The sequence below is a fragment of the Cynocephalus volans genome, chromosome 2 (genome assembly GCF_027409185.1).
Source record: "Cynocephalus volans isolate mCynVol1 chromosome 2, mCynVol1.pri, whole genome shotgun sequence".
Taxonomy (NCBI): Eukaryota; Metazoa; Chordata; class Mammalia; order Dermoptera; family Cynocephalidae; genus Cynocephalus; species Cynocephalus volans.
In genome coordinates, this window is record NC_084461.1 from 69,467,907 (window position 1) to 69,484,670 (window position 16,764).

At 36.0% G+C, this 16,764-nt stretch overlaps 1 protein-coding gene across 5 annotated transcripts in view; it reads left to right on the forward strand.

Moving 5' to 3' along the window:
- Positions 1–16,764, forward strand: part of ATG10 (autophagy related 10) — a 292,867-nt gene that overhangs the window by 163,625 nt on the left and 112,478 nt on the right. For all 5 annotated transcript variants that reach the window (XM_063086273.1, XM_063086272.1, XM_063086271.1 and 2 more), the window contains exon 5: positions 12,861–12,958. In XM_063086273.1, the coding sequence (XP_062942343.1) occupies positions 12,861–12,958 (98 nt within the window). The remainder of the gene's footprint in view (positions 1–12,860; positions 12,959–16,764) is intronic.

The following is a 16,764-nucleotide window of genomic DNA, read 5'->3' on the forward strand; positions in this document are numbered from 1 at the left end:
GATAAGGAAAGAGTAATAGAAAGTTTGAGATAAATCATCAGTGTTTAAATCATCAAGGAGGAAGAGGAAGAGGATTGTCTATGGTTTGGAACAAGAGGAAGTCTTTGGATTGCATAGAAGAGAATGGCATGAAAACAGGAAAGATGGAGGTTGAAGGAAGTTGAATAAAAGTAGAATATCCATCACGCTGTCCACAAACTTGCAAAGGGAGGTAACAGGTCAGGTTTTCTGAAGAGGATAGAAAAAGCATTGTAGAAGGGGAGAAGGGTAAGTGTCATTCTGTGAAGGCTGGAGAGAGTATGCTGTATTTGGGGAATAGTGAGAGACAAGTTTGGAGTAGGGGTTAAGACGAATTGTGGAAGAAATGGTTAAAAAGATACATTGAGGTCAAATTATGGACAAGATAGTGGTTGGGAAGGAATTGCAGGATATAAAGAAAAAGTGAAAGAGATTGAGCAGAAGTGAAGGAAACCAGAGGAAGAATTTCCTAGAAATCATGACTGAGTAAAACTGAAAGAGGGATAAATGAAGGATGAGAAAGAAATTTGAGGAAAAGGAATAAGGCTTTTTTCTTGTTGTTTTTATTACCATTATTACAATTTAAAAATAATAACCTCTTAGAGAAAATGAGCTGAGAAGAACATATTTTCAGGGGAAAATTATCACTGCCAATACAGTGAGAGTTAAGGCAGCTTATTGAACAGGAAGAAAAAGGTGGGTTAGAGAGGTTCTTAAAGACTGGGGCAAAAATGATTCTAGTTAATTATTATAATGAGCAGAAAACAGAAAATGATTTGGTGGATAATTTAATTTAGAGTCTTGTTTGATTGTAAAGAACCTTTAAGAAAGTTTATATATTTATATTATACTTATATTTATGTAAACAGTAAATCTAGCCAAAGTCATAATAATGAACTGGAACATGAATTTGGTGGATTAAGGAGATTCTAGGGATTGAAATGAGATTTGAAGAGTAAACAGTGAAAGCTATTAAGAAAAATAATGAAAAACTATTTAACTAATGTAAGTATGTTCAAACTAAAAAGTCCAAATAATAGAGCAAATTTACTGAGAATTATTTGTTGAACCATGGAAATGTTTGAAACATTATGAGGAATTAGGGTAAAAGTAGGATGCTGGGTTAGAACATATGATGGTAATAGAATCTCACTGAAAAGTCAAACCCTGGTTTAAAAATGTTCTAAAGGAAAGGTGCTAAAGAAATGTGAAACACTGCTACAGGGATGGTTAATTAGCTAAAAGGTTTGTTCTAACCTGTGTTAGTACAAAACACCACACATACAAAAAGCAACAGATTTTAAATGGATCCAGAGGCCTGGAAGAAGACATAAATGGTAAATAAATTTATTTTCTTATTTGTAAGAGACTATATTTTAGCTTTCCTGGACAGGTGAATGTTTGTGCTTCCATATGGAGGAAACATTTCCTTGCTTACTCTTGGCAAAATGAGCCCTGTTTGAAACTTTCATTAAAACATACATGAGTTCCTACTGTGTGTACAGCACAAAACTCTTTAGCCTGTGTTTAAAGTATGCTGAAAAAAATCAGTGCCCAACTTGTAACTTGTTTATTGCTTTTCTCCTCCTTTAAAGTCATCAAAATAGAGTTCTTCAAGTTCATATATTATATGCTATGTCAAGAAGGTGGAGACTGCATTCTCCCTGGGAAGGGGACCAAGTTGGCTGGTGGAATAAGGATATTTAAGGTGCTGGTACAGGAGCAATAGGTCCATGTTTGGGGGTATTGAGGTTTGAGGAAAGCCTGGAGTCCAAACTGCTGAGTACTGGGGTACCAGACCAGGAAGCTGGGATCAAAACCTTAGAATACTTTGGATAGGATTGGAAGGCGAGTGTCTTCTGCTTTAGAACCAGTAGACCTAAGGTTTTAGATATCCATTTGTGGTATGGTCCTCAGATGTTTTGATCAATAGTGGTATCTCAAGGTTGATGTTTCAGGTATCTTGTAGACCCAGTGTTGCTTCCTTTAGGACATTTTCTGATTCAGAGATTCTTCAAGGAGGTCTCATATATACTTCTACTAGGTGAAATGTTTAACTTAATTTATGTGAGAGGTTACATTATAGCATCACTTGCATTATTACAAGTTTCTTAACACAGTGTGTGGACAGTTTAATATGACTCATAATTGCTCCTTTATGTTCTATTGGTCATATGAGGGTACTTCAAAAAGTTTGTGGAAGGATCTGTATTATCTTTTAATTCCATTTTCCCACAAACTTTTGGAAGTACCCTCATATGTCTCATAAAAATAAATTGTAATATATATAAACTTTCTCAAGTAATTAAAAACCATGTTACATCTATTTTCCTACTCAAAAAAATTACTAGACAAACAAATACATTTAAAATTTGGGGGCTAATAATTTTGAAAATAGCTAGTTATTAAGCAAGATTTTTAAACCATCTATTTGTGCTCTGATGGAGTTTGGATGTGTTGTCCCCTCCAAAACTCATGTGGAAATTTGATCTCCATTGTGGCAGTGTGTTGGAAACTGATTGAGTTATGGGGGTGGATCCCTCATGAATGGATTAATGCTCTCCCTGGGGGAGGATGGGTAGTGAGTGAGTTCTTGCTCTATTAGTTCCCATGAGAGCTGATTGTTTAAAGGACCCTGGCACCTCCTCTCTCTCTCTTGCTTCCTCTTGCCGTGTGATCTGCTTGGACCTGCTGACTGCCTGCCGCTTTTCCTCCATGAGTAGAAGCAGCCTGAGGCCCATGCCAGATGCAGCTGTCCCAGGATCGTAAGCCAAATAAACCTCTTCTTATAAATTACTCCGTCTCAGGTAGTTCTGTAATAGCAACACAAAACGGACTAAAACATGCTCTATTAACTAGGTACACTTGGTTGCAGATAATTGAACCTGACCATGATAAGCAGAAAAGGACTTATTGAAAAAGTATATCATAGAGTCAACTGAAGGCAGTAGAATGACAAGGTGAGGGAATATCTGCCTCTGTTTGGCTTTAGTGGTGGGAAATGGAGCACTGCTTTCCACTTATTTTAGAATTTCTCTCCCAAATTGGAGTTATGTTTGGATATGGAAAAACTAAATATTTCTATTTCTGCATCTCCTTAAATGTTATGGGCTTATATAAATAAAAGGTTTTAAAAATACAAATGCAAAACATTTAATCAATGAATTTTTTATCATAATTGCTCAGTCTTTATTCTTAGTAAGGGTTGTGCTAATTGCATGCCCCCCCCCAAAAAAACTGTTGAACTTTCATTTATCCATCCATTTGAAAATATTTGTGTGTAAGGCATGAAGCTGTGTCTGGAATGCAGAGATGAAGAAAGGAAATGAGAGATGGATGATACCCTCAAGGAGCTTGTAGCCTAATGAGGGAAACAAGACAGATCTGAAGTTCATTGTAATATGTATGATATGGTTAGAACCACAAGAGACATAAAAGTTGACAGCAGGGCTCAGAGTGCTGAGATTACCTTGAGTTGTGGTGATCAAGAGAGGCCTTGGCTGGACATGAGGTTTGTCCGTGCAGTGATGGAGGAAAGGCAGGTAAGATGTAAGAAGAAAACCAGGAAACATAAAATTGTAGATACTTCCACATTAGGCAGTGTTCGTGGAGACTACCTGTAGTAGCAACAACAACAACAACACAATTAGTATGTGCATATTACTGTACAGTTTACAAAGATCTTATGTACAGAGACACATACAGTGTAGAGGTGAAAAACGTGAGGTGTGGAGCCAGAAAGCCTTGGTTCTGATTCTTAGCTTTGCTACTTACTAACTGTATGACCTTGGGCAAGTTATTAAACTTTTCTGTTTTCTTTCTTTCATCATCTGAAAAAAATTGAGATAATAATACCTTTTTCATAGAGTTTTAAGGATTGTGAGCTAATATATGAAACAGGGCTTGGACTTAGTACCTTTCGATCATGCTAGCTGAGTTGTGTATCTTGATCCTCACAATAATATTGGAAGATAGGAACTGTTATTATCTTCATGTGCAGACATAAAACTGAGTGCTCAAAGGGGTTAAATGATTTATTCAAGGGTACATAGAAAATTGGAGTTGGGACTCAAACTCTATAGCCCATAATTCACTGCATGACAATGTCATTCAAATAACTGAAACTTAAGAAACATGAATTAAATTAATTAAATTGATGTGATGTGTAAGTAAAAAGAAATTGCCATAATTTGTATTTTTTGAATTTTCATTCAGATTTTCTGAGACTAATAAAGATACAAAGTGCTAAAATGTTTGTAGGATTAAATAAAAATTACAGAATTAGCCAGCATAGTAGCTGATATGAATGTACATGAACAATTACACTCGTTTCATATCACAATATAATTTTCTCACTGAAGCAAAAATGAATTTTCTCCTTTGATGGAGCATCGTCTCTGCCTCACTGTGGAATATGATATGAATTTTTATATTCTTCAAAGCTCTGTTGAAGACAATATATTGAATAATGACATATTTTGTTGTGAAAAATTCACTCTTTCCTTTTTATTTCTAGTGACTACATTCAGAATATTATTCTTAAATTTACTCTGAAGAGTTTATATTCTCTCTAATCTTCATTTTAGGAGTTAAAAATTTTTAGTGAAACCATGCACAATAAAGATAAAGGTGACTTCAGCTTCCTTGCACGAGAGTTAGGTAGTGCTAGTGAAATATCTCATGCTGTTATTGGATTCATGAAAACTAATAGCCCTGAGAAATTTAATTTAGAAAGCTGCATATTTTGAGTAATATATAGATTACTTGACATGTAGGTTATTATTCAACTGGAAGATTTTATATGAAAATGTTAAATTAAATGCTACTGGCAGTTGCTAAAGATTGTACTTTTTAATTATTCTATTTTTTACCCGATGTCTCTTTCTCTTTTGTCATTGACATTTTGAATTACTGACAGAACATTTCTTTAGCTTAAATGTGTATTATCATTCCAAGTGATATAGGCACATACTAGGCAATCAATAAACACTTGTTGATAAATAAGTGACCTCAATTTACCATGCTCACTTTGTGGGTTGCAGCTGAAATTATTTTGGCTTCTAGTTCAGTTTTTCAAGTATTCAAGGGATTTTACTGAGCTTCTCAGCCCCTGATTAATGAGATTTCTAAGCATGTTAAAATTGGTGCTATCAAGTATCTTGGGTCTGAAACTAGGGAATTGTTAAGTATCCTTATGTCTTCTCTGACTGAAGCCAAACAGAAAAAATAGACTCTCTTAACGTGGCTTGAAGATACTTTGAACTGAACATGTAAGTACATAATAATGTGTTGCATGCACATATCCAAGTATGTATGCCCATATTTTAATTTTAAGTTAAAGTTTTGTGTCTTCAGTTTTCATAAATAGATGGATATGTACAAAACTCTTCAAGTTTCTGCTCTATGATGTGGTTCTTTATATTTGGCTGTCTCAGCTCAGTGGTTTCAGTGGGATTTCTGAAGGCTCCATTTTGTTTTTGAAATAATTAGTCACAATCATATTTGAATGCATTTTAGGTGTCAATAATGTATGCCAGGTTTTGCAGTTGTTGCTGATTAGATCAAATTTTGTAGTTTTTGTATGAAAGGTCTAAGAAACAAACTTTTGTGTGTCTTTAGTCACAAAGGTGTAAATTATGAATAGGCAAACCAGTGATGAAGGCTTAGTGAAGAGAACCACATCATACTATATTAAGTCATTATTGTCATAAAGCTATATTTACTCAGATCTTCTACAATGTAAATGGTCAGCAGAAACTGGAGAGATTCATGGAGATGCAGAGGAAAAGCAAAATTATAGACTTTTGCCAACCATTCATAATGTCATTACTCAACACATTTGGGGAACTGCTGGTTTTGAAACTTCTACCAGTCCTTGTGGCTAAAAGTAGGCAGATGGTTACCAATTAAAGGTGAATTTATTTTGAGACAACAAAACTGTTTGGAGCCAGATATGGGTAATAAAGTGGGTATATCTTTTTCTTTTGATTAAAACCTATTTGTGACTAGAAAGTAGTTAGTTCCTTGTCTGGCTGAAGGCAGTTCTAAAGGAGCAGGTCCATTAGCAGCATTACAGCATTGTTGGAATAAATATTTATAGAATTTGTTGAATAGTCAGGTAAACTCAGGTGACTATTTTGAAGAACAGTGGTCTTTTGAAGACTTAAGACCTGATATGCTTGTTTTGGACTCTTAAATTCTAACCCTTGTAGTCCTACCAGGCCTAGCATGCTACCAGCAGGGGCTGCCAAACACCAAACCTCAAGAGGTGGTAAGAAGACTTTGCAGTGGCCCCTGAGATATAGCCAAGTTATGGGCCTATAAGGAGCAAATATTTTGATAAGGGTATTATAATCACTTGTTGACCTTCCTCAATTTTCCTAAAGGGGTTAGTTCTGGAAGCCGGAGACCATGGTTTGGAGAGGTGAGTGGTGGAGGCACAACTGTCTGAGCCATCTCAAACAGAATAGCCGTTAGATGCATCATCACAGGGCCTGTGCTGTGTTGTGTTACCAACTTTCCATCAATTCCTTCATTTGAAGAATTTACTCTTCAGACAATGGTCTGACTACAAGAACCAGAAAAGCACACAAATTATTTCAGAAATTCGGTTCCAAAATAGGACTGGCTTATTGTGGAAGGGGGTTAAAAAAAAAGCAAGTCACAGAAATAAAGTGTGGCCAGCCTCATTGGGACTCTAGTAGGGATTCCACTGAGGTGGATACCTTCCTGGCCTCTTGTCTCTGCCTTTCTCTCTATAGCCACACTCTTCGCTCTGCAGGCCAGCTTCTGCTACTTGCTCCTGACTTCTGTGTCTCTGTAACTTGGGCTTGTGCATGGTTGTGGCTTGCTGTGGCTCTATTCCTGTTCCCCACTTCATACCATCTTACAGGTTCAGTATTGCCCACAGTGACCAAGGTTCTGGGAATATAGCAGAGAACCAAACAGTCAAGGTTCCTGCCCACCCAAAGCCTGCATTCTAGGTGGGGAGAGACCCCCAACTTTGCATAAAGAAAACAATAGAATAATATCAGAAAATGATATATCCAGTGAAGACAATTAGTATTTGTGTTTCAGTTCAGATTCTTGAGAGTGATACAGAATGCTATTTTTGTCAAATCTATGTCAGATGATGTCACTCCTCTGCTGAAAACCCTGAAATAACTCATTTTGAAAGTCAACATCCTTCTCCGAAGAAAATATAGGAGTAAATCTCCATGAGCTTGGATTAGGTAAAAGTGTCTTAGATATGACACCAAATACACAAACAACCAATGAAAAAATAGATAAATTGGACTTCATCAGAATTAAAAACTATTGGGGCCGAGCCCGTGGCGCACTTGGTAGAGTGCTGCTCTGGGAGCGCGGCGACGCTCCCGCCGCGGGTTCGGATCCTATATAGGACTGACCGGTGCACCCATGGCTGAGTGCCGGTCACGAAAAAACGACAAAAAAAAAAAAAAAAAAGAATTAAAAACTATTGTACCTTAATGGACACCATCAAAAAAGTGAAAAAATAGCCCATAGAAATGGAGAAAATATTTGCAAATAAATATATCTGATAAGATACTTGTATCTAGAATATATAAACAACTCTTGCACCTCAATAATAAGACAAATAACCCAATTAAAAAAAGAGGCAAAGGATCTGAATGGACATTTATCTAAAGAAGATAGTGACTGATAAGCACAGGAAAATATGTTCAATGTCACTTGTAACAAGGGAAATGTAAATTAAAACCATGATGAGTTACCACTTCACACTTACTAGGAGGCGATAATGAAAAAACAAAGATCAGATGTTGCTAAGGATGTGGAGAAATTAGAACCCTTATTTTCTGCTGGTGGGATGTAAAATAGTGCAGCCATTTTGGAGAGCAATCTGGCAGTTCCTCAAAAGGTTAAACATAGAGTTATATGACCCATTAATTCCATGTGGAGGTATGTCCACATGAAAATTTGTATATGAATGTTCATAGTATCGTTATTCATAATACCCCAAAAGTGGAAATAACCCAATGTCTACCAACTTATGAATGGATAAACAATATGTGGTATATAATACAATGAAATATAATTTGGCTATAAAAAAGGGAACGAAGTACAGATGGATACATGCTACAACATGGACGAACCTTGAAAACGTTTTCCTAAGTTAAAGAAGCCAGTTACAAAAGACCATGTATTGTATGATTCCATTTATATGAAATGTATAAAATAGACAAATTCATCGCAACTAAGAGTAAATTAGTGGTTTTCTAAGACTGGGAGAAATGGGAATGACTGCTAATGGCTTCGGGGTGTTTCTTTCAGTGACAAAAATATTTTAAAGTTGAGGTGATGGTTGCACAACTTGGAATATCATTGAATTGTACACTTTAAATGAGTGAATTGTATGCTTGTGAATTATATCTCATGAAGCTTTTTTTTTTTTTTTTTAAAGACAGTGTCTTTAAGTGTCCTGCAAGTGCTATGTGGTCCCCCACCCCATCCTGGTCTTTCCATTGGTTGGTCTCTCTCCCTGGAAGGCTCTTTCCTCTCTTCTCTCAGGTACCCACATAGCTAACGCCTCCCAGTGTTTGTTCATGAGTCGCCTTCTCAGTGAAGTCTAAAACTGCAAACTCACCCCTGGCTGGCACTCCTTATCCTGCTGTACTTTTTTTTCCTTTTTACTATAATATATATCACCTCCTAACATACTATACAATTGACACATTTATTATGTTCATTGTTTATTGTCACCCCCACACTCCAGCTAGAATATGTAACCTCTATGATGACAGGGATCATTGTTTTTCTCACTGATGTATCACAAAGGCTTAGAACAATGCCTGGCATATAGTAGGTGCCAAATTATATAAACATCAATTTCCCAAATTAAATTCTTATCTCATTACCCCAGGGAGAAGCTTGATGTGGTAGGATACTAGTTCTTCTCACTTGAATTAAAACAGTTATTTTTCACTTTGACTTAGTAATTCCACTCTAGGGAATTTATCAAAGGAAAATAATTCAAAAGAAGAACAATTGCTATGGCTTACTTTGCGACTACTTTGTGCCAACAACAGAGGAATACTTAAGTAAATACTCAAGTAAATAATGGTCCATCATCTTAGTACAATATCATATAATGAGCAAAATCATAATGGTGACTTTTACCATTGTGGGAAATGTTTATGTCATAATACTGGGTGAGAAGAAAAATACAAAACTTCCATCTATACCATTAACTCAGCAAATCTTTATTGACCATGTACTATGTGCTAGATCCTAACCCAGATGCTGAGATACATGCAGGAACAAGAGTAATCAAGATCTCTGCCTTTATAGGGCTTCATTCTAGCTGGGAAAGGCAGGAAATGATAAATGTATAAACAAGTAAGATAATTTCAAAATCTGACACTTGCTGTGAAAAAAAGTACAAAAGGGCAAAAGATCGACTGGTTTGTATGAGCCTGTGGTGGGATGAAGGTGCCACCTTGGTGGAGGGCGGGTTGACAGGGGAGAATGGTGAAGACAGGTCCATCAGCAGGGCCCAGATTACAGAAACATTTTGATTTTATACTGTGGGAGGAGGGGAAACCAGAGAATGGTGATTGACAGAGGAGAAGTTAGATTAGATTTGTGTTTAAAACCAGGGGGGATGGGAACCAAGCATTGGAGACTGGAGGACTGACAAAGGCTATTGTTGGAGACTTGAAACCTGAATTCCATTGCTGTAGGAATGGAGTGGAGATTCCAGAGAAATTCAGAATATTTAGAAATTTAGAAACAAGGTCAAGAAAGAGAGAGGGATCTAGAATGACTCTTGGGTTTCCAGTTTTGCAGCACTGCGTGGGGAATAGAGGAACAAGCATGGTGATGTATCAATGTGGTGTTTGTGGTGTTTTTTAAAAAAAAAATTATTAAAAATATATTTTCTTACTGTAATTTTTGGAATGAAGTTAAAATCAAGGGACGTTGTAGAAATGCATTTCTACTAATCACTGTTTTATTAAATGACACAGAAAGAGGCTATATACTACTAATGTGGTATTGTATTTTAAAAAACTAGAAAAGAGAAGACCATGGAAATTCTTCATCATTTAAAAAATACATGTTTTTTGTGACATAAGTAAAAGTACGTTTAATTTTTATGTTTGAACTTATTTATAACTCCTCATTATTGTGAGTTATTCTTAGTTGACCAGGTAAGTTTTTAATTCCTGTATTCTAAGGTGTTCAGTTTTTTCTCTAGATTTAGTGTTGTCTGAAAACTTATGGCACATACTCTCAATTTAAGTATCAAATCTGATGAAAATTCTATAACATTTGTTCTGAGTCTCTCCACATTGTTGCTAGGCTGCTTAATACTTCATTTTGTATGAATGTTTCCAGCAGTGTATGCAGTTTTTTGACAGTGGTAATTCCCAAACCATTTACTCCATACTTAGATTGTTGACTGAAATATTTTAAGGAATAAAATTAAAATCATTACTAATTACCACTTAGTAAACCCAGCATTCTTCTCTGGGTTTGCAAAGCTTTCTCTGTCTTAGAGGAAATAAAGTTAGGGAAGGCATTCTTTCATTTATCATTTATTCAGTAATTCTTCTAAAGCATTCGCAACATCTCTGCCTTCAGGAAAGCACAGAAGAGCAGGAAAAGCTCTGGGTTGTGAGTCCTGAGACCTGGATTCTGACTTCAGTTGTGAACTGGCTGGATAATTTTGGCAGATGTGTATTTCACAAGACTTTGGTTGCCTTATTTTTAAAATTACTGGTTATACCAGCTCTAACATTTTATTATCCTACTACTTGATTTCTTCTAACTTTGACATGTAAAAATTATTTTAAATGCATGCCATCTTTTTATAGTTTGATTATTTAGTTTACTCTTTGACACTGAAGTACTTAAGAATCTTATTTGCCTCTTCCAACATCGGTACACACACACACACAGACACACACACACACTGTGCATGTGCATATTTTGAAGATGTATAGTACTTAAGAGTAGAGTTTGGCCCAACTCTGTAAATGTGTTCAGAAAACAATATAACACAGATACTGAAGGCAGCTTGTTTATAATTTGTAGCTAAACATGACATTCAAATGTTAATTGGATGAATAAATCTTGTTCATTTTACAGACATGGAAATGTCAATGGAATAAAACTATTTATCACAAGATAATGGTCTCCTGCTGCCAGATAAATGCCAAGATGAAGATACTTATTGAAAATGTATCAAAATATTCTATCACTATTTATTGAAAATAAAGGTTGAGGAAAAGTTCAACTTTTCAGGTCAAACATGAGAAATGCCCTGTTTATGGTATTAGTATATTACTATATCAAAGACAATGTGCATGGTAGAGAAACATGGGAAAATTCTAAGAAATAACATAGAAATGAATCTTTTAGCTTTGAGAATTACTGGAATAGTGGAGTGGGGGCTGGAAGGAGAAAACTAACATTTATTGAGCTCTTATTGTGTGCCTAACTAATGCATTCAGTAGTGTAAATGTTCATGAGAACAGAATTTGAAAAGGATTATTATCCTCATTTTACAGGCAAAGTTAAAAGCAGAATAACTTGCAGTCACTCACAGAGTAAGTGTTAACACCAGGATTTAAACTTAGCCTGGACTCCAAATGTATTGTACTTTCCCTAACACCCCACATCGCTACTTATCTTCAATAAGTCTGAATACAATGTTTTTCAGCTTTTCAGAGTTTTTGAGTAGATTATTTCCCCAAGTAGTGTTGCCCTTCATATCCACAGACTTCTTTGGATCTAATGATTCAGAACACTGATATGTTTTCTTTAAGCGATATCATCCATTTGCCTAAGGAAAAGAACACACCTATAAGTCTTGAGGAGTCGATAGCTCTGAATGGGCCAACTAGCACTAAATTCTGGCATTTAGACACCTTCTTTCCAGCAGTGTGTGATTTGAAAGTATTTAGGTAACTTCCCTTTTCTGCTTTTTTTTTTTTTCTGAACTTAGAGACCTATTTTCCTCTTTACTTAGCTTATGAATATTGTAAGTGTTGGAGTGGTCTTCATAAAATACATTATTTGGATGGTTACTGAATATAGATGAATAATTGAAACTGCTTAAACAAATAAAGAGAGAATTATTGTTCACTAAAACTTTTACTATTCTCCTTACAACAACTCCTGCTCACATTCTTCCACTGCCAACGGTCCTCTTTCTCCACCTGCCGCAGACACTGGGTATGACTGTCTCCCTCCCTGGACTGTCAGAGAATGGCAATTTTCCTCTGGCAGCGACCACTCTCTAGTATTTTAGTTATTGATAGACTTGTCATAGTTTCCTTAGTAGATGATATACTCCTCACTAGGAGAAATTGTGTGTTTTCCTTCTCTCTATACTTCATGGTACCGAGCAGAGTGATTTGGACATTTCAGATACTCAATCAGCGAGGGAGTGAAAGAAGCTGAAGTACGGTCTCTTTGTTCTGAGGACTAGAGGAAGTGTTAAGACTTGAGAGGTGTCCATAGTGCACACTTGTGAATATGGGAGTCTATTTACCTGGTCCTTTGCCTGTGCTCATATCTATCAGTTCTCTCTAAAACACATTTGGATTTTATTTATATTGTAAAATTTCTAGAGGCAATGAAGAAGCCTAAATGGATACAAAGGAGGAAAGCTTGATTGTTTGAATTTTCCTTAGGAAGAAAATAGTAGCTTATCTAGCACTCTTTTGATACATAGTTTGTGCACTAGTTAAGATTTTTTTAAAAATTCATAATATTCTTGCAGTAGTTTTAGATCGACACCAAGCGTATTATGTCACATGGATTACTAATTCAGTCTTTACCATGCACTTTCACAGATGGGAGACCTTTAACTCTGAAGGACATATGGGAAGGAGTCCATGAGTGCTATCAGGCGCGGCTGCTGCAGGGTCCATGGGACACTATTACCCAGCAGGTTAGAGAGTATTTTCATTTTACTGTTTGCATTTCTTTCTCTCTGCTCATTTTCTCATCTAGTTCTCTCTCCCCCACTCTTTTCTTTATTTCACTCCTTCACATCCTTACAGATTTCAGCTCAAAGACAGTTTCCTTAAAAATACCTTTCCAGACCCAGTCTTGGGTTAGTGTCCCTATTATAAGCTTTCATAGCACCCTATCGTTTTCCTTCATAATGCTTATCACAATTTAAAATCATACATTTGGATGATTTTCTAAAATTAATGTTCATCTTTTCCACTATGCTGTGAGCCCCCACGTGGGCAGACCATATCTGTTTTATTCTTCATGGTACACCCAGCACCAGCACAATGCTTATCATATAGTACATGCTCAATAAAAGTACATTAAGTGAATGAAAATAGAAACTAATTTGGCATATATACTAAGATGATTTAGCTTGTATATAATGTTTCAGTTTTACTCATAGGTGCATTTGTAAAAAAAAATGAGCTTTTTATTAATAATAGTTTTTCAGTAGTGATTAGAAGTAGAGAAGATAGATCTGTAAAAGTAGATATAAAAAGTGGATTTGCAAAAGTAGAGAAAATAGATCTGTCAATCATATGTCATTATTACTGCCTTGCTAAAATCAGCAGTTAATTATTTTAGAAATTTAAAAATACTCATCACCTTGCAACCAATCATGATCTCCTTAAAAATAATTTTTACTTATATAAAATATCTTATTTTTTCCAAGTCTCTGTTAAGCTTAATGAAAGATTCCGTTAAAAATGACTTTATCAGCCACTAGAATTTTTATGCCCTCTTATGTGTTTGATCATAATAATGACAGTTTACCTCTCAATCAATATAAGAATGCTTAGCATTTCATAAGTAGTTCTTTGATAATTACTACAAGTGACCATTTTCTTAATCAAGGACAAAACTAGCTTTAAGTATATGTATCCTTCACACTGCCCCTTAAATTAATCCTTTCCTTTCTCTGCCCAGTGTCACCCTCCTAGATCCCTAAGACCTCACTGGAACGAGTAGTAAAGCTTCTTATCTCTCTGGTCTTCTGCTTCTTTCCTTCCTACCCCCGACCTTTGGTCACCTCTTGTTAATTTTTTTTTTTTTTAATGATGCAAAATCTTTATTATTTTTTAAATTTTATTTATTTATTTTTATTAGCTCCCACAAATAAGTGAGAACATGCAGTATTTCTCCTTCTGTGCCTGGCTTATTTCACTTAACATAATTTTCTCTAAGTCCATCCATGTGGCTGCAAATGGTAGTATTTCAATTATTTTTTAGAGCAGAGTAGTATTCCATTGTGTAGATATAGCACAGTTTCCTTATCCACTCATCTGATGATGGACATTTGGGCTGGTTCCAACTCTTGGCTATTGTAAATAGTGCCACAATGAACATTGGAGAACAGGTATACCTTTGGCATGATGATTTCCATTCCTCTGGGTATATTCCAAGCAGTGGGGTAGTTGAGTCATATGGTAGATCTATCTGCAATTGTTTGAGGAACCTCCATACCATTTTCCATAAAGGCTGCACCATTTTGCAGTCCCACCAACAGTGTATGAGGGTCCCTTTTTCTCTGCATCCTCGCCTACATTTATCATTCTCAGTTTTTTGGATACTAGGCATCCTAACTGGAGTGAGATGGTATCTCAAAGTGGTTTTGATTTGCATTTCCCGAATGCTGAGTGATGTTGAGCATTTTTTTATGTGTCTGTTGGTCACATCTTCTTAATCACTGCTGTGCTTACCTTACCTCTGCTTAAACCTTTAATAGCTCTCCAAGGGCCTGTGGGATGTGGTCTAAATATCTCACCTGGGCTTCACTGGCTGCCACTTCCTGGCTCCAACCTGCCCTTTTAACTTTATCTTCTACTCCTCCATTCTACACAGCTCTTGCCAAACATGGCTATTCATTTCCCTGTATCCATCTTACACAGTTTGTTCTTGGAATTCTTTTCATGTCGAATGCCTCCTCTCTTCATTCTGCCTGCATATTTCCTACCTGTTCTCTTATATGCTGTTTTTCTGAAACCACCTCAGCTCTGGATTTCAGGCCCCCTCTGAAATCCAATTTCTGTAGACCAGGAGCTGGCGGTTGCTATGAAGAAGGGTAATGTGATGTATTAGCAAATGAATCCTAAAGATTTTTGGCAAGAACATTTTATTTTATGCAAACTATTTTATTTTTATTTTATTTATTTGTTTTTTATTATGCAAACTATTTTAGATTAATCTTTAAGTATGCCAAGGTTAGTGCTAGAAGTTTCAACTTTCAAAGTCTTGTCAATGACCACGAACTGTCCAAAAATGTATACTGTAGAGTCAGAATCCACGGAATACAGGAAAAGTTGGGTATAAGAGTCAAGGAAGATGGCAAAGGTTAGAGGAAGAGAGTATCCAAAAATATATGTGTATTTAACTTTAGCACCTTTTTCTCAGCTCCTTTTCAATAATAGTCCTGAGCCCAATTCTTCTCCTTTTCCTTTTTCTGTCACTAGCAGCCCTATTATTAATCCCCTCAATGCAAGTCTACAGCACAATTCCTTGTGGTCTGTGCCATTTGTGTTTTAATTCTATATGTCTCTGTTGTGACTCAGGGAATAGGAACAAGATTTTGAATTCAACTGTGTTTTCTTCATTTCCTAACATGGTGTTGTCAATAGATTTCTTTCCACTGATAGAACTCCTAAATTCTTAAACCAATCAAATGAACCAATCTGTACAGTGATTGTTTTTAATAGGATTTACTGATACTATTTTCAATTTATAGGTATTTGAGTGTGTCACACAGATAGCCTGTTAGTGGACCATCTTGTTCCTATCTATCATAGTATAGTCGTACAGATCAAATTCTATCAAAATAAGTATGACTATTTCTAACATCAAGGCTGGGGCTTACTTAGTAGGAGGGATATTTGATATAACCAAACTATGACACAACTATAAAATTTAGATAGTCCCTTGGAGTTTGTCTTATTGAGATTTGATCTGTGGACAGGTGTCCCACCTCTAATAACAAACTTTTTTTAAGCTTTGAAATTGCCCATCACAGTGCATGTCCAAGCATTAAAGACCAAGCAAGGGAAACTTATTTGTAGTTATTGCACTACATTGCATTTGGAGGTCTTGGCTTTTAATCCCAGATTGGTTAATAGGTTAATATTTATGTCCTCTTCTTTGTTTGAGATCTTTGGGAGAGTGGGTCATCAGGTGTCCTCAGTGAGATGGAGGGGCAGGATATGATACAGCACTAGAGGAGAGCGAGCTGATAGAATATTGGTGGTACCGAAGAGTAGACACCATTTTGCAGAATTATACTAATGAATCATTAGCTTGCAGAATGAACATGATAATAATATCCTGTCCTCCAGAATGGCTTAAAAACAAAAGCAGTCTTTGCATAATATATAATGCATTTCAGTTCATTTACAGGCCTGATTGTGCTCATATAGTTTGTTGCTCTTCATCTTTAGTAATCACACTTCTGTTCTCTCAGCATCTGTCTTGATGATAAGGACCTGTTCATGTCAGACATGAACGCTCTCTTTTGAAGACAAGCCAGTCATGAATCTCATGCATTCGATTATGGTGATTACCTACCTGCCTTTGTTCAACATTGTGGACTATATTATCTCAACCCTGTAGTCTAATAAAGAACTTCTGGAAGAAAGTTAACAGATGCCTAGGTTGGTTTTTTTTAAATTGGTATAGTGAGGTTACAATAACAATCACTGGAAAGTAGGGGCTCTGTGTTTTAGGGAAAGAATTCCTATGATCTTGACATGG